This window comes from Fundulus heteroclitus, unplaced genomic scaffold (assembly GCF_011125445.2).
Source record: "Fundulus heteroclitus isolate FHET01 unplaced genomic scaffold, MU-UCD_Fhet_4.1 scaffold_91, whole genome shotgun sequence".
Classification (NCBI taxonomy): domain Eukaryota; kingdom Metazoa; phylum Chordata; class Actinopteri; order Cyprinodontiformes; family Fundulidae; genus Fundulus; species Fundulus heteroclitus.
Genome location: NW_023397373.1, coordinates 922,914 through 939,337, shown reverse-complemented (window position 1 = coordinate 939,337; position 16,424 = coordinate 922,914). Strand labels below are relative to the sequence as shown.

The 16,424-nt window shown below is 45.4% G+C and overlaps 1 protein-coding gene across 1 annotated transcript in view; it reads left to right on the top strand.

Moving 5' to 3' along the window:
- The first annotated feature begins 2,305 nt into the window (after window positions 1-2,305).
- Window positions 2,306-16,424, top strand: part of LOC118562424 (NACHT, LRR and PYD domains-containing protein 12-like) — a 79,058-nt gene continuing 64,939 nt past the window's right edge. Inside the window, exons 1-3 of the mRNA XM_036134797.1 lie at window positions 2,306-2,561; window positions 4,912-6,709; window positions 10,812-11,000. Coding sequence (XP_035990690.1) covers window positions 2,306-2,561; window positions 4,912-6,709; window positions 10,812-11,000 — 2,243 coding nt within the window. The remainder of the gene's footprint in view (window positions 2,562-4,911; window positions 6,710-10,811; window positions 11,001-16,424) is intronic.

Genomic DNA, 16,424 nt, shown 5'->3' with positions numbered 1-16,424 from the left:
CAGCCAGTTTCTGTGATGAATAACAGACCCAGACAGTCGTTTGATACAGCAGCAGCTCTACCCAGTGACAGATGAGTGTTAGAGGGGCCATGACAGTAGATTTAACTTTTCTGAGGTTTTAGGGTATAATATGGTCTGTTGGGCACTGATGAGGCCGTGTTAAAGTCACAGTGGATACCAAAGCACACTGCCAGAGCTGGTCAGCTTTGCTGCTTTGCTAAAAAACGCTCAGATCAGAAAACAGTTTATCTTTCTATGTAATTCATATTCTCCAATCAGAGCGAACCATCAAGCAAACACACCAGAGTTTATGGGGACTTTACTGAAGATAGTTTACTGTGAGGGGGATTCAAGTCATGGTTTTCAAATAAACTGATTAACAAACGTCTGTACCAACACAGAGGGTGGCGACCAGTTTATTTAATTTCTAAATGGTGGTAAAGGTCAGAAAGGCGTGTTTGTAGGTATGAAATCTGCTGATTGACGACCACCACTGTCAGTATAACCATGGTGGAGAGCCAGCAGACAGCTACATAACCTAACTGTGTTTCAGGAATGCTGGTAGTGAGTTCTTCTTCTCTGTCTCAGTACTGAGGTGAATTACTGGGTCCCAGCTGCATAATCCGGTGTCACGGTGCACCGTAGTGACCCCCCGACCCCCCACCTTACCGCGGTCTGTGTGGCTTTGTATTTGGTTTCACTGTTGAATGGCGCCGCCAGTTTAAAGCCTTTGGTCCAAAGCCAGTTTAAGGCTTTAAAATGTCTGAAAAGCTGCAACACAAACACTTCAACCAGCCATGAAACCATAATGGATTTATAATGGAGTGTTGCTCTGAGACGGGAGGTGTGGATGGAGGGGAAGTGGTGCTTATGTTGGGTGGTGGGGGGGGGGGGGGGCACCAGTTTTTTAAATGTGGTTGTGTCATGAAACAGGGACAGGTAGACCCAGTATTCAGGACGGACAAAAATAATGATATTTTAAAGGGATTTATTAAACAGAAAACAATCAGGTAGAAACAAAATTGGCATCAAGCAAAAAACAGGAGGACTGTGTCCAAAAAGCAAAAATAGTCCAGAGAAGACAAACAGGAAACTTAATAATCAAAACAGGGGACAGGCTATTTTCAAAATACAAAGATCGATCCAGTCAGGCAACAGGCAGGCAGAATAAGATACTCCAAGAGACAGAAACAGGTCCAGAAAGACAGGCAGGCGGTCAGGTCAGGCAGGAAAAACAGCATCAGGTATCAGGCTGGCTCAGAAGTCAAAAAGGCAAAATGGGTCAGGTCAACATAGATACAGCGATCAGGGAATGCTGGACTAGACTCACCAATAGGCTTAAAAGACAACGATCTGGCAGAGGCAGGTATAAGTAGAGGAGTGAGCAGGTGAGCGGAGTGAAACTAATCACCAGAAGGGGTGGAGCTGTTCAGGAGGGAAGTAAACTGAAGCTGATTGGATGGTGACTGGTGAAGGGGAGAGACAGGCAAACAGACAGGATGTTTACTAGGATGTGAACTGAATGACTGGCAGGTGGAAAACAGATCAACTAAAACAGTTTCAGGATAAATCAAGACAACCCTAACCTAAAACAGAAACTAAACCTATGACTGAATCGGTTAAATGAAGAGAATCACTAAACCAAAACAGAAACTCAAACTAGACTAATCCAGAACCAAAATAACCATAAAGACAAAACCTAAGCTAGATAACCAAACTAAGACTACACAGAACACAAGCAAATAATAAAAACCAGAGCTAATACTAAGACAGGAGAGAGAACTAATAATCAAATAAACATAAACCATAACAAAACTCATATCATGACATTGTTGTAGCCAATCAGAGTGAAGTCAACCTGGTAGATTTGCATATCGTTACCATAACAACCCTTTTACTGAGGAGGGACGTTTGGCCTGATAAAACTACAAAATTATGTTATTTATTAAAATGAAATTCTTTGGAAAAACTACATATGCAGCAATATCAACTAGATGAAATGGTTTATACGGTGATTTCTGGCACCTTTAGGTTCTGTACTTGGAACATTAATAATGTGATAAAGAGGAAAGCCATACTAAACTGTTTAAAGAGAGATAAAGTACAGATTGTGCTTCTTCAAGAAACAATTAAGTGATGAAGAATTTAGAAAACATCTGAGTGAACTCATCGTGCTTCCATGAAGAGAAAGCAAAGCGGAGGTTCTGTTCTGACCCAGCTTCTGGTCCGCTGTTTGTGGTGGACCTCCATGAACATCTCCAGTTTCAGGAGGAGCTCCACCCTGTTGGTAGTGAATGTTTCAGTGATGAAGAAATGTCTTCACAGAGGGAGGAAGAGGAGCAGCGTTGGTGGGGAGGAGCAGAGGTCCTGCTGTGCTTTGTGTCAGAAGGTCCTGATGGACCCGGTCTCTACCAGCTGTGGACACTGGTTCTGCAGACAGTGCATCACGTCATACTGGGTCCAGTCTGCTCCATCAGGACCCTCCTCCTGCCCCCAGTGTGGGAAAAGACCCAGAAGAGGACCTGGACTGCTGGCGGCCAATCAGAGCAGCTGTGCTCCAGGTGAGACTGAACATCTCCAATCAGAACTTCCTTCTACCGTCTCTGTTGGACTAATTCCTCGTCTTTAGTTGGCATTTGGGAATCTAAGTGTTTAAAGTCTTTCTGGGATCGATTATTTGCCCTGAATCTCTGGATTTCCAGCTGCTGTAAATGTAACGTCTGCATTCAACCCAACAACCTATTGGGTTTGCTTTGAAGTGGTTCTGTTTTCAGCCCTTTGTGCTAAATGCATTAAAACTGAACATCTCCTTAAAGGAGAAGTCCGGTCAAAATCAGAATTCAAACTGCTGAAAGTACTTTAAATATAAAACTACTACATACTGTGCAAAAAATTATAAGTTTTTTTAATTATGAATAATTGTTATTTAATCATGTTTATTAGGAGGAATCCATCTTGGTCAAGAATAGTACTGTCACCTCCCCTTTTTTGACGTCACTCGGCGGACCCGCAGTTGAGCAAGTTTCAACGCTCTGTTTGTCACGGCACACTATTTTCCAAGATGGCGACCACTGGTGCTCTGTACGAAGCAGAGAGTGATGAAGTACTTAGTAACATTGATAGGAGTTCCGTGGAGCTATCATCATCTGATAGCGATATGGATTTTTTTAGAACAGTTTCTTGACAGAAACCGGACTTTTGACGGAATCCAGCGTACCTATTTCCAGTGCAAACTCAGTCGGGTCCTACAGTATATATGTATACGTGTGTGTGTGTGTGTGTGTGCGCGCTCCGCTGCAGCACGGCTTTGCTGGCGCTGCAGCGGAGCGCACACAACCACACACACACAGCGGAGGAGAGATCGTGCTGAAGTGACTTAAGTTATATATTTGCCCTCTAGTAAATAGGGCAGGTGGTCATTATTGTATAAATATTAAAATATAAAAGCGTTCCAGCACATGCTGGGGCGGTGGGATACCACATCACATGTGGTATCCCTCCGCCCCTCTGGTCGGTGACCATCCCCGCAAATTCTAAATTAAAAATTCTAAAATAAAAAATAACTTACCGAAAATCCTCGCTCTCATGTCATGTTCACAACATTCTTCTTCAAAATGGTCGCTGCATATGACGTGTTTTCTCTCTGGCCAGAACTTAGATGGCAAATCCGCTCTCTTCAAGTTGGCAATCCAGCGCCGAGCCCGGTGGCTCATGATTTGGGAAGTTGAAATAAGCAATGTTTTTTCCATTTTTACCAGTTGTGTTGAAACATCCAATGGCCATGTACGTGGGCATTGTTGCTTCAGCAATAGCCCTTGGGAATGTCAGCGGTGAAGTCCTCTGGAAATCCAAAAAAATTGTTGATGATTGCAGCTGTGTAGAACAGCTCCTATTGACTTTGCATGGAAAGAGCGGAGAAATGCTGTCGCCGCTTCCGCTTTTCCACGTCACAGGATGTGATGTCAAACACCCCTTACTTTCCAAATATGGGCAGCAATGTCAGCCCCCATACACAGTGATTCAGACGACAATTTATGTTTTTATTTTCTTATTGATTAATGATAAGTTCATTGAATAACCACAAACGTATTAGTTTTAGTTATAGCTAATGATACCCTGATTTTTCCTTGTTGACCGGACTTCCCCTTAAAGCTGCAGCTCATTTTGATGAAAATAAAAAGGTGGAGAAAACAACCTGCTGCACTGCTGCTTTACAGAAAGAGGGAAGGAAAGTCTGAGAGACAGAAACCTTTGTTTCCTCTGACAATAGATCCCAGATTACAGCAGATATATTTGTAGAAACATGGAATATTTCTATCTGCTATTTACTTCTAAAGGACCAAATCAGTCCCATGTCATTTCTAATCTGTAATTATTCTCTAAAACATCCAATCCTGTCAGTGAGGGAGAAAAGCATCTGAAATGTGAACACTACCTGATCCAAGGAGCTGTTTCTCTGGCAGATTAGAGCATTTCCTCCAGATTTCCTTCATTAAGGCTGGAAATGCTGCCAGGAACCATTTTCTGTCTCTCTGCCTCTTCTGTAGCTGCTGTGTTTGTCGGAGAAGGTCAGATAGAAGCAGAGAAACGAGGACAATGGTGACCTGATGCTAAAGAGTTCATGTTGCTGAAAGCTGCTGCATGTTTCTGTCAGCATTTCTTCATCTGATCTGCTTTGTAAATCAGATCCTGACAGTGAACAGATACTGGCCACAAAGCAGAGGCAGAACTCTGCTGTGTGACCATCTAACAAGGTTCTTCTTCTAAGGATGGATCCCATTGGTTAGCATCACATTATGTTAACTAAGACACCTTCTAATGATGACACCTCCTGATGTTCCAGATGTTTCTGCTCCAACTTCATCACTATATCAGGTTTTTCCTTTAGTTGTCTCTTCTCTGTTCCAGCAGATGTTGGTCTGCAGGAGGTTCTAGAGGAACATAAGATCAGTCTGAGGAGGAGATGTGAATGTGTGACTGAAGGAAGTGATGAACCAGGAAGTAGAACCCTCCTCAACAGGATCTACACTGATCTCTACATCACAGAGGGACAGAGTGAAGAAGTTAATACACAACATGAGGTGAAGCAGCTGGAGAGAGCTTCCAGGATCCAGAACCTCCATGACTCTCCAATCAGGTGCCACGACATCTTTAAAGCCTCACCTGACCAACATGGAGCCATCAGAGTGGTTCTGACCAACGGCTTCGCTGGTGTTGGAAAAACCTTCTCAGTGCAGAAGTTCACTTTGGACTGGGCCGAGGGCTTGGAGAACCAAGATGTCCGTGTGGTGGTTCTGTTGTCGTTCAGGGAGCTGAACCTGATCAGAGGTGAGCAGCACAGTCTTCTCACGCTGCTCCATGTTTTCCATCCAACCCTCCAGAAGCTCCCAGCAGAGCAGCTGGCTCGCCACAAACTTCTCTTCATCTTTGATGGCCTGGATGAAAGCAGACTTTCTCTGGACTTCAACCACAGTCGGCTGGTTTCTGACGTCACACAGAAGTCATCAGTCGACGTTCTGCTGACAAACCTCATCAAGGGGAACCTGCTTCCCTCGGCTCTGGTCTGGATCACCTCCAGACCTGCAGCGGCCAATCAGATCCCTCCTTCATGTGTTGCCAGGGTAACAGAGGTACGAGGCTTCAGCGACGCCCAGAAGGAGGAGTACTTCAGGAGGAGGTTCAGTGATGAAGAGCTGTCCAGCAGAATCATCTCCCACATCAAGACCTCCAGGAGCCTCCACATCATGTGTGGAATCCCAGTGTTCTGCTGGATCACTGCTACGGTTCTGGAGAACATGTTGACCACAGAGCAGAGAGGAGAGCTGCCCAAGACCATGACTGACATGTACTCTCACTTCCTGCTGCTCCAAACCAGGAGGAAGAAGAACAAGTACTATGGAGGACATGGGAGGAGTCAGAAGAAGCTGATGAAAGCTGACAGGGAAGTTCTCCTGAAGCTGGGGAGGCTGGCGTTAGAAAATCTGGAGAAAGGAAACATCATGTTCTACCAAGAAGACCTGCAGCAGTGTGGCCTGGATGTCACAGAGGCCTCAGTGTACTCAGGAGTTTGTACAGAGATCTTCAAGAGAGAGAGTGTGATCTTCCAGAAAGCAGTCTACTGCTTTGTTCATCTGAGCATTCAGGAGTTTCTGGCTGCAGTCTACATGTTCCACTGCTTCACCAGCAGGAACACACAGGTGGTGAAGAACTTCGTGGGACAAGGATACAGAGAAACATCTCTGGATGACTTCCTGAAGAGAATCATGGATAAATCCCTCAGAAGTGAAAATGGCCACCAGGACCTGTTTGCTCGCTTCCTTCATGGCCTCTCTGTGGAGTCCAACCAGAGACTCTTAGGAGGCCTGCTGGGTCAGACAGAGAACAGTCCAGAAACCATCCAGAGAGTCATCAACAACCTGAAGGAGATGAACACTGATTATATCACTGGTAGAATCTCTCCTGACAGAAGCATCAACATCTTCCACTGTCTGATGGAGATGAAGGACCTCTCAGTTTATCAGGAGATCCAACAGTTCCTGAAATCAGAGAACAGACCAGAGAAGCTCTCAGAGATCCAGTGCTCAGCTCTGGCCTACATGCTGCAGATGTCAGAGGAGGTTCTGGATGAGTTGGACCTGGAGAAGTACAACACATCAGACGCAGGACGACTGAGACTGGTTCCAGCTGTGAGGAACTGCAGAAAGGCTCGGTGAGTCCAGATGTCTTCGTTGACTGATGCTGACTCAGAATTATTGTCGTCCGGTTTATTCTTCATTATTCAGTCGGTTCTGGACGTTTTTGGACCTTTAACTACTTCTTTCATACTTTGGACTATTTCAACCATTCAGATTTCTAAATCTTCCGCTCATTCAGGTCAGCTCTGCTGCAGCTTTTGGTATTTACAGATTTTGATCTTTTAGAAAGATTCAATCATCCAGAGACACATTTTAAACTTTAAACAGCTCTTCACTCATTGGGCTGTTACCCATAATTCACCTTTTTAGAAAATCACTCTTTAGGTTAGGGCTATTGAACTGATGGTCTGTAGGCCACTTCTGGTCTGCTGGTGATGGTAATCTGGGCCGTAAATGACTTCTTTGTAAAAACTAAATAAATCAGAGAAGATCAGAAACACTGTGTGAAAAACAGCCTAGATGAGTGGCATGGTTGAACAGCCTTGGTTTGTCTTGCTGTTCAGTTCCTAACCTCTAAGTAGTAGGTTAGCTTTCATTGTTCTCTGAAACAGTCCACAACTATGTTTGTCTCCCAGTGTCTACGACTGTCACTGACATCTTCAACCCTTGGAGTAAGCCCCCCCCTCTGTTTGTGATGTCCCCCCTCTGGTCATTCATGTTTTATCCCTGGGGGTGGATACATTCCTCCCCAGGGGCAGTTCTAGACAGGGGCCAACAGGGCCTTTGCCCCTGTAGAACTGTTCCTGGTCCCTGTACAAAAGACATGATATTAAATTTCTTATGATGATAAATGCTGAAAAAGATACTATGACTGGTCATTTGGATCAGTTGTATTTTTTTTCGTTTTATGTTTTTACCCAATAATAAAATAACAAAATAATAAAAGAATAAATAAAAAATATATATATTTAAAAATTAAGCTGTTTCACGTTAAGCTCCTGCTGTATTGAGAAAAGATCAGGGGTCTGCAACCTGCAGTTCCAGAGCCACGATTGGCTCTTTGGCTTACTTAATATATTAAACGATGAAATGTTGACCTGTTAAGTCCCCCCCCCAAAAAAACTTTTGTTCTGTGCCCCTGTGAAAAAACTCTGGCCCCCCCCCCCCCCCCCCCCCCCCCCCCCTGCTAAATTTGGTCTAGAACCCCCACTATTCCCCCCCTTCTGATCTGAATAAGTAATACTATCAGGGGTTTAAAGTTCTCCGTCACTGTGAGGGACTTTTGTCATTAGGAAAATGAGCGCAAAATGTTCCTTGTGGACTTTTTATTCAAGATTTTAAACAGAAGCTGCGCTCAACCAATGACATCTGGCAGAGCCAGGACATTAGCCAATCAGAAGGAGAGTAGGGCAGGTCTTTGCAAAGCGGAAATCTACCAGTCTGAGGTTTATCGGTGTTCAATCATTATGGATGTATGGTATATGGAGCAGCAGCAAAATTATCATTACAAATAGTAGACAAATTACAACATAGGGCATTACGAATAGCTACTGGAGTAACTAAGACTACCCCCATAAATGCTCTTTTAGTAGAGGCTGGAGAAACTCCTTTAGAAATGAGACGGGTCAGAATTTCCCTTTTGTACTGGATCAGAATTAAAAGTAGTTGTGAAGAAATCCCAGCAACAAGCATAATAAAGAACTGTTGGGAATATTCCAAATTTACAAGAAAGGGTTTTGTCTGGACTGTGAATAAATGGACAAAGATATATGAGTTAGATGATAAGACATTTTCAAAAAATAACCCAATTAGTGCTGTGCCACCCTGGTTGTTTCCAGAAACCAAAGTTGACCTTAAAATACATTAAATGAAAAGAGAATGGAAACATAATGAAGTCGGGGTTAAAACTAGCTTATATATTAGACAATGGTATTATAGTTATTTAAAAATATACACAAATGGTTCAAAAACTTCAAAGGGAAATGTGGGAGTAGGGATATTCATTCCGGAGTTTAATAAATGTATATGTAAAAGATTAACAGACCTGTTATTGATATACACAGCAGAAATGGTTGCAATTATTCTTAGTTTACAGTGGGTGGAGGAGGTTAGACCGGATAGGGTGGTAATTTGTACAGATTCAAAAGCTGCAATAGAAAGTATTCACTCAGGAGAAAATAATAGGAAAGACCTTGTGTTAGAAATTCATCAGAGTTTATTTAGGTTATATAGGTGTGGAATAGATGTTCAGTTCTGTTGGGTGCCGGCACATGAAGGGGTGAAAGGAAATGAAAAAGCAGACAAGCTAGCTAAAAAGACTTTAGGAAAGCAGAATGTAGTTGAGATTACATTTGGGAAAGGGGAAGGGAAATCAATAATTAAAAAGAAAGAAACAGAAATGTGGCAAAAAATATGGGATGAAGATGAGAAAGGAAGAAGATTATATAGGATTCAAAAATCTGTAATAATTAAAAATTATAGAGAAAGAAGCAGAAGGGAAAAGATCATTTTTACTAGATTAAGAACTGGACACACATATCTGAATGAGTTTTTGTATATACTAGGGAAGAGAAATAATGTTCTGATGAAATGCATTAAATATGCAACGGAAAGAGAGAGGATGAGGAAAGTAATTATGGAAAATAGGAGAGAATGGAGTATTAAAGGAATATCAGGGCGAGATGGAGATAGGGAGGAAAATATGGTAATTAATAAAGCATTGTTTTTATTTTTACATACCACAAAATTAAAAAAATAGAATATAGTAGGTGGAACCATAGAGCTACACACTTATGTACAGTAGGTGGCGGTATGCACCTATAAGTTGTTTGCGATCCGCCAATAAAAGGAAAGAAGAAGAAGGTGTTCAATCATTTTAACTTTTGGAAGAACATCTCAAACTGACCTCAGATGCATGAATGAACGTAGTGGTGGTCAAAGGTTTTCTTTGGATTTATGCAAACCAGCAGGTCAGAAAGTTCAGCGGATAGAACAGCTGACAACAACTTCCCTCGGTAAGCGTGTCTAAACTGAAAGAGTAACGCTGTAGCTCGGATAATTTAGCATGACGTGCTTTATTTTTTTAAGAAGAAGAAGGAGGGTCGGAATGTGAAACGATGTCCCGATTTGACTGGGTCTGATAGGGAAAAAGTAAAAAAAATATATATTATTCCACCTGCGCTTTTCTGTAACAAAGAAGGTCGTGGAGGGGCAGTTGCCCATCTCCAGCAGTCAATGAGCAAGAGTTGGGGACACAGAGTATATAGGATTGATTTATATTGAATGTGACAGTGAAGTTAATGTACAGGTGTGAAGAAGATGATGTAATGATGAAGCTGCTGTCTTTTGAATTAGCTGCAGTTTATGGAGGGTTTTGAAATTGTAAAGTGGAAAGATGAGTGGACTGTGGACCAGTTTGGCAAAAGTGTGACGGAAGAAGTTGATGCTGTAAATATGAAAGTTAATGATGATGATGATGTTATGGATGTGGAAAGTGAAGGAGATTATGGAGAGGGCTGTCCTTGATGGTGCAAAGGCTCTGAAGCTGGAAGGTGGAGAGATACAGGAATTGTCAATGGAACGACAAGATTTGGTTAAAGTGGACGTAACAGTAACGTAACGCCGTTATCTGGTACATTAAGTCATGACTCTCTTTACTAAATGAAAACTGGAGCCTCCTGTTTTCTTTATGATACACTACCAGTCATTTTACCCAGTTTGGTCACTTCCAGTAAAAGGAAGAGGCGTCACTTGTATGTATAGTTAGTGATGATTTGGAAGTGAGATGAAGCCAAAACAACTATAGTGTATTATCACTAGACTCACATATGTCTAGATATAATCTGGTGATCATTTACATAGAGGAGATGGCCAAATGCTACCATGGACATCCAGATAGATTTAGTCAGTTCTGCTGTTTTACTCTAGATGATCTTTCTTCATCTTTGTGGTTAAATGAAACTTTTAACCAAAGCAGAGACACAGCAGCTCTGCAGTAGAACCAAGACCTAAAGAGACTGAAGAGATTCTCTATGTGGGTCAAACAGGACATTGATGTGAAGAGCAGATGTTCATCTGATGATGACATCACTGTTTAGTCATCATCTTTTAGTCTGTTTATCAGTGTTTATTAGTCTGATTTAACTACAACTGATCTGATTCTTTCTCTCACCACAGACTAGTGGGCTGTAGTCTCTCACTGACTGAATGTGAAGTTGTGGCCTCAGCTCTGAAGTCCAACCTCTCCCTGACTGACCTGGAAATAGATCGGATCTATGATGATGGAGTAGGAACCGTTGGAGACTCTGACATGAAGCGTCTCTGTGAGATCCTGGAGACTCCATTCAGTAAAGTAAAGACGCTGACGTAGGTTTTATCTTCACTTTAAAACTTATTTTAAAAAATAACTTTGTTCTGACATTTTTTCTTAACAGACAACCTGCTGTCCAAATATTTTGCCTTGTCAATTATTTATTTTCTTCTTTGATATTTTCAGTGTTGAACATTTAGCACTTAAAATGCTTTGGACTGAAGAACAAAAATTAGGAAAATAAGTCAAATGATGTGAATTATTGCTGGAGATGTTTTAATTTGATTTGGGAAAGATTTAGATAACAAGATCAGATCATTTAGCTTTACTTTTCATTTCTTTGTCACATCTTTACATGAAACATTAATTTTTGTTCCTCCAGAGTAGTGCCAGGATCACATTCATACACATAAACAGTAAAATAAAAATAATAAAATAGCATTATCTAAAAAATGAATGTCTGAGAAGAACAAAGAGAGAAAATGTAAACTAAATCAAAGCGACAGCACCAGCAGGTTGTGTGTTCTCCCTGTGCATGCGTGGGTTCTCTCTGGGTACTCCGGCTTCCTCCCACAGTCCTAAAACATGACTGTTAGCTTAACTGGCCTCTCTAAATTCTCCTTAGGTGTGAGTGTGTGTGTGTGAATGGTTGGTTGTCCTGTCTGTCTCTGTGTTGTCCTGTGATAGGCTGCTTTCCTGTCCAGGTGAAGCCCGCCTCTCAGCCACTGACAGCTGCAGATAGACACCAGCAGCGCTCAGGACCCCAACAGGGATAAGCCTGTTGGAAAATGGTTGGATGGACGGCACCAGCAGGTTCCAGCAGCTCAGCTTTGTCCTGAAGCTGCTGGACTCAGCGGTACCGTTCAGCAACAAGCCAACAAGTTTGAGCACCAAGAAGGAAACCAAAGAAAAACTGAAGAATCATCATTTCTATTAGTCTGACCATTTCTACCTGGCAGACCATGATCCAGAGGAACATCTGGCTCCAGCTGTTCTCCTCCATCCTCCTCCTCCCAGGATGTGAAAAAGAAAGAAAAAGAACACCGAGGAGTCAGAGACGCTTCAGGACCTGGTGAGGCCTCGCTCCGGGCCGACGTCCCTCGCTGGTCTGCCGGCTGCTTGGACCACCGTGGCCAGGAGGTCAGGAGTTCAGGCGCTCCACGGCTCCTGGAGACTCCCTCTGCTCCTAAATCAGCCTCCTACTCCCTCTGCTCCTCCATCAGCCGCCTCCTCCATCAGCCGCCTCCTCCATCAGCCGCCTCCTCCCTCTGCTCCTCCATCAGCCTCCTCCTCCATCAGCCTCCTCCTCCTTCAGCCTCCTCCTCCATCAGCTTCCTCCTCCATCAGCCTCCTCCTCCATCAGCCTCCTCCTCCATCAGCCTCCTCCTCCTCCCTCTGCTCCTCTTTCAGCCTCCCCCCTCAGCCTCCTCCTCCATCAGCCTCCTCCTCCCTCTGCTCCTCCATCAGCCTCCTCCTCCTCCATCAGCCTCCTCCATCAGCCTCCTCCATCAGCCTCCTCCTCCATCAGCCTCCTCCGTCAGCCTCCTCCTCCATCAGCCTCCTGCTCCTCGCTCTGCTCCTCTTTCAGCCTCCCCCCTCAGCCTCCTCCTCCATCAGCCTCCTCCTCCCTCTGCTCCTCCTTCAGCCTCCTCCTCCATCAGCCTCCTCTACCAGCCTCCTCCATCAGCCTCCTCCTCCATCAGCCTCCTCCTCCTCCCTCTGCTCCTCTTTCAGCCTCCCCCCTCAGCCTCCTCCTCCATCAGCCTCCTCCTCCCTCTGCTTCTCCTTCAGCCTCCTCTTCCATCAGCCTCCTCCATCAGCCTCCTCTATCAGCCTCCTCCATCAGCCTCCTCCTCCATCAGCTTCCTCCTCCATCAGCCTCCTCCATCAGCCTCCTCCATCAGCCTCCTCCATCAGCCTCCTCCTCCTCCCTCTGCTCCTCTTTCAGCCTCCCCCCTCAGCCTCCTCCTCCCTCTGCTCCTCCTTCAGCCTCCTCTCTATCAGCCTCCTCCATCAGCCCCCTCCTCCATCAGCTTCCTCCTCCATCAGCTTCCTCCTCCATCTGCCTCCTCCTCCATCAGCTTCCTCCTCCATCAGCCTCCTCCTCCTTCAGCCTCCTCCTCCCTCTGCTCCTCCATCAGCCTCCTCCTCCTTCAGCCTCCTCCTCCCTCTGCTCCTCCATCAGCTTCCTCCTCCTTCAGCCTCCTCCTCCTTCAGCCTCCTCCTACTTCAGCCTCCTTCTCTCCTCTCCTCCTCTTCTCCCTCTCTCCTCCCTCTCTCCTCCTCCGCCTCTCCTCCTCCGCCTCTCCTCCCTCTCTCCTCCTTTTCTCCTCGTCTCCTCCTTCTCTCCTCCCTCTCGCCTCCTTCTCTCCTCCTCCTCTCCTCCCTCTCTCCCCATCTCTCCTCTTCTTCTCCTCCTCTTCTCCTCCTCCTCTCATCCTTCTCTCCTCCCTCTCGCCTCCTTCTCTCCTCCTTCTCATCTCCTCCTCCTCTCCTCCCTCTCTCCCCATCTCTCCTCTTCCTCTCCTCCTCTTCTCCTCTCCTCCTCACAGACTGATCAGCAGAGGCTCCACGCTGCACCTCCTCTCTCCTCCTTCTCTTCTCTTCATGCTCTCCTCCTCCTCTCCTACTTATCTTCTCTTCATGCTCTCCTCCTCCTCTCCTCCTTATCTTCTCCCCTGTCTCTCCTCCTCCTCTCCTCCCTCTCTCCTCCTCACAGACTGATCAGCAGAGGCTCCATGCTGCACCTCCTCTCTCCTCCATGGTTCAGAGGAGTCATGGAGACGGTTCTAGCGTCTCCGGAGCAGAGCGCTGCACCTCCTCTCTCCTCCACAGTTTAGAGGAGTCATGGAGACGGTTCTTGCCTCTCTGGAGCAGAGCGCTGCACCTCCTCTCTCCTCCACGGTTCAGAGGAGTCATGGAGACAGTTCTAGCGTCTCCAGAGCAGAGCGCTGTTCTCCTGTCAGAACTGCAGGAACTCCTGGATAAAGACGTCATTTCCAGGGTTCTCCACGGGGTTCTATTCCCTTTATTTACTGGTTCTGATCACAGAGAGACGGTTCCCCATGCTGACAATCAGACAGCTGCTGGAGAACGTTCACCAGAACCACTGGTTCTCCTCCATAGATCTGAAGGACTACTTCCATGTTCCATCATCCCCAAACACAGGAAGTATCTGCGCTTCTCCTTCCAGGAGATTCCCTGTCACTACAACCTGCTGTTGGGTTCCTCTCTGGTTCCACGCACGTTCTCCAGATGCCGCTGCGATCTATAGGGATGAGAATCCTCTTTTATGTGGACCACCTGCTCTTGCTGGCTCGGTCCAGAGAGGAAGCGACGGTGCAGACCAGAGCTCTGGCTCCACAGCTGACAGAACTGGGTTCTCCATAAAGTGCTAAAAGGTTCTGTTCTCCGTCCCAGCTGCTAGTTTCTCTGGGCTGGAGCTAAACTGGGCCACCACGAGAGCCCAGAGCAGACGCTGTCAGCGCTGCTCCGCCAGGTCACACCTCCACAGAGTGACAGCTCTGTCCGTCATGCGGCTGCTGGGGATGACGTCAGCGGCCCACCTGCTGCTTCCGCTGGCTCTGCTTCATAGGAGGCGCCTGCCTGCAGAGATGCTTCACCCGCCTGCGCAGAGACCCTGTGGCCAGAAGAGGCAGAGGATGACTGCAGTCCCTCCGTCAGTGGGAGCCCACCTGGCCCACTGGGGAAACCCCCCCACTGTGTCAGAGGGAGTTCCCCTCAGCAGACCTACGTCACACGTCCCGGTGTTCACAGACGCTGTCAGGCTGGGAGGAAGGTGTCTGTCCCAGGTAGTGGCAGAGAAGTGGCCAGACAACATGTCCCTCCACATAAAGGTGCTGAAGCTGACTCAGCATTTTGCTCCTCTGCTGCGGGACCAGCAGCTTCTGATCCACACCAACAACAGGCTCACAGCAGCAGCATAAAGGGGGCGTGGCTCAGCTCAGCTGCTGAAGGTGGCCAGACGGCTGCTGTGCTGGAAACGCACCAATCTGCTCTCCATCAGAGCAGTTTACATCCCCGCTGTCCTGAACAGAGGAGCGCACATCATGTCCAGAGGGAGACTGGACCCTCCATCACCACCTGATCTCTCAGATCTGGAGCAGGTTCTGCAGGCCAGCAGTGGACCTGTTCTCCACACCAAAGAACGCTCAGTGTCCGCTGTGGTTCTTCTAGTTAGGAAGACACCAGGAAAAGATGGAGTGTGTTATATAATGCTTAAACATTTAAACTTTACATCTCTGTCATTTTAAAACTGTTTAATCTGATGTGGGAGACGGGGATTATTCCTGCAGCATGGAAACAGCCAGTTATAATTCCTGTGTTGAAGCAGGTAAAAATGCAGCAGAGCCTTCAGACTATAGGCCTATAGCTCTTACATCTCAATTAGGGAAAACTATGGAAAGAATTGTAACAGAATATCATCTTTTCTAAAAAGTAAACATTTATACTGTCCTTTTCAAAGTGGTTTTGATAAAGGGAGAAATACGATGGATGTGGTTCTGTGCCTGGAGTCAGAAGTAAGGAAAGCTCAAAGAAATAAAGAAATAGTGATAGCTGTGTTCTTTGACATAGAAAAGGTGTATGAGATGTTATGGAAAGAGGGATTATTGATTAAATTAGAAAAACTTGGCATAAGTGGTCAGATTTCTAACTGTGCTGCAGGACTGTTGGGAACATCATAAATCTGATTGTAACACCTTTGGATGGATTGGGTACATAAAAGCTCCACATTTGGCTTTGAAGCTTTTATGTCCCCAATACACCTTAAGTTGGTTGCCATCTGCCAATAAAAAACAAAAACAAAAGAAGACGACTTTTGACTTTTAACAAAAAGTTCAAACTTCAATTAAATTAAATTAAATAATTTAGTTAAAAACAAGTGTCATTTACATAAAATACTTAAATAAGGAACTTGTTAAACTGAAGTTCTCCTTTTTCAGACACTTAAAATCTTGTTAAAACCCCACAGCTGCATAAAATCCTCCATGTTCTGCGTGGCTCTGTGGAAGTGAAACTCCAGCCTAATCCTGGCTTTAACGTTGCACTTCCACAGAGCCACAGCATCAAGGTGAGGTCCCCCCTGCAGTCTGTCTCTACGGGACAAATAAATGGCCATCTTTGCCTCACTGATTAAAAAGTTTAAAAGTCTGGCCTTTGGCTTATTACTTTTATTTTGGCACACTCCTCCAATAAATAAAGAAGTTGTAAAAACAGTGCCACAAAGACTAAAAACATTTATTAAAAGGCTAAAAATGGTCTTTAGTCTGTTACAGTCCATAAAAACTATTTTCAGACAGACTGCAGACTGTTTAAAACAGCCCGATGGAGGGGTTCCTGGGGCCCTGGGGGCACTTGGAGCCTGGTGGATCCGGCTCCGGGGTCTGTTGCCCCCATCTGGAAGGAGCTTGAGCCTACGGGTGGCCTACAGCAGCCGCTTGCGGCGCTCTTGGGGAGCT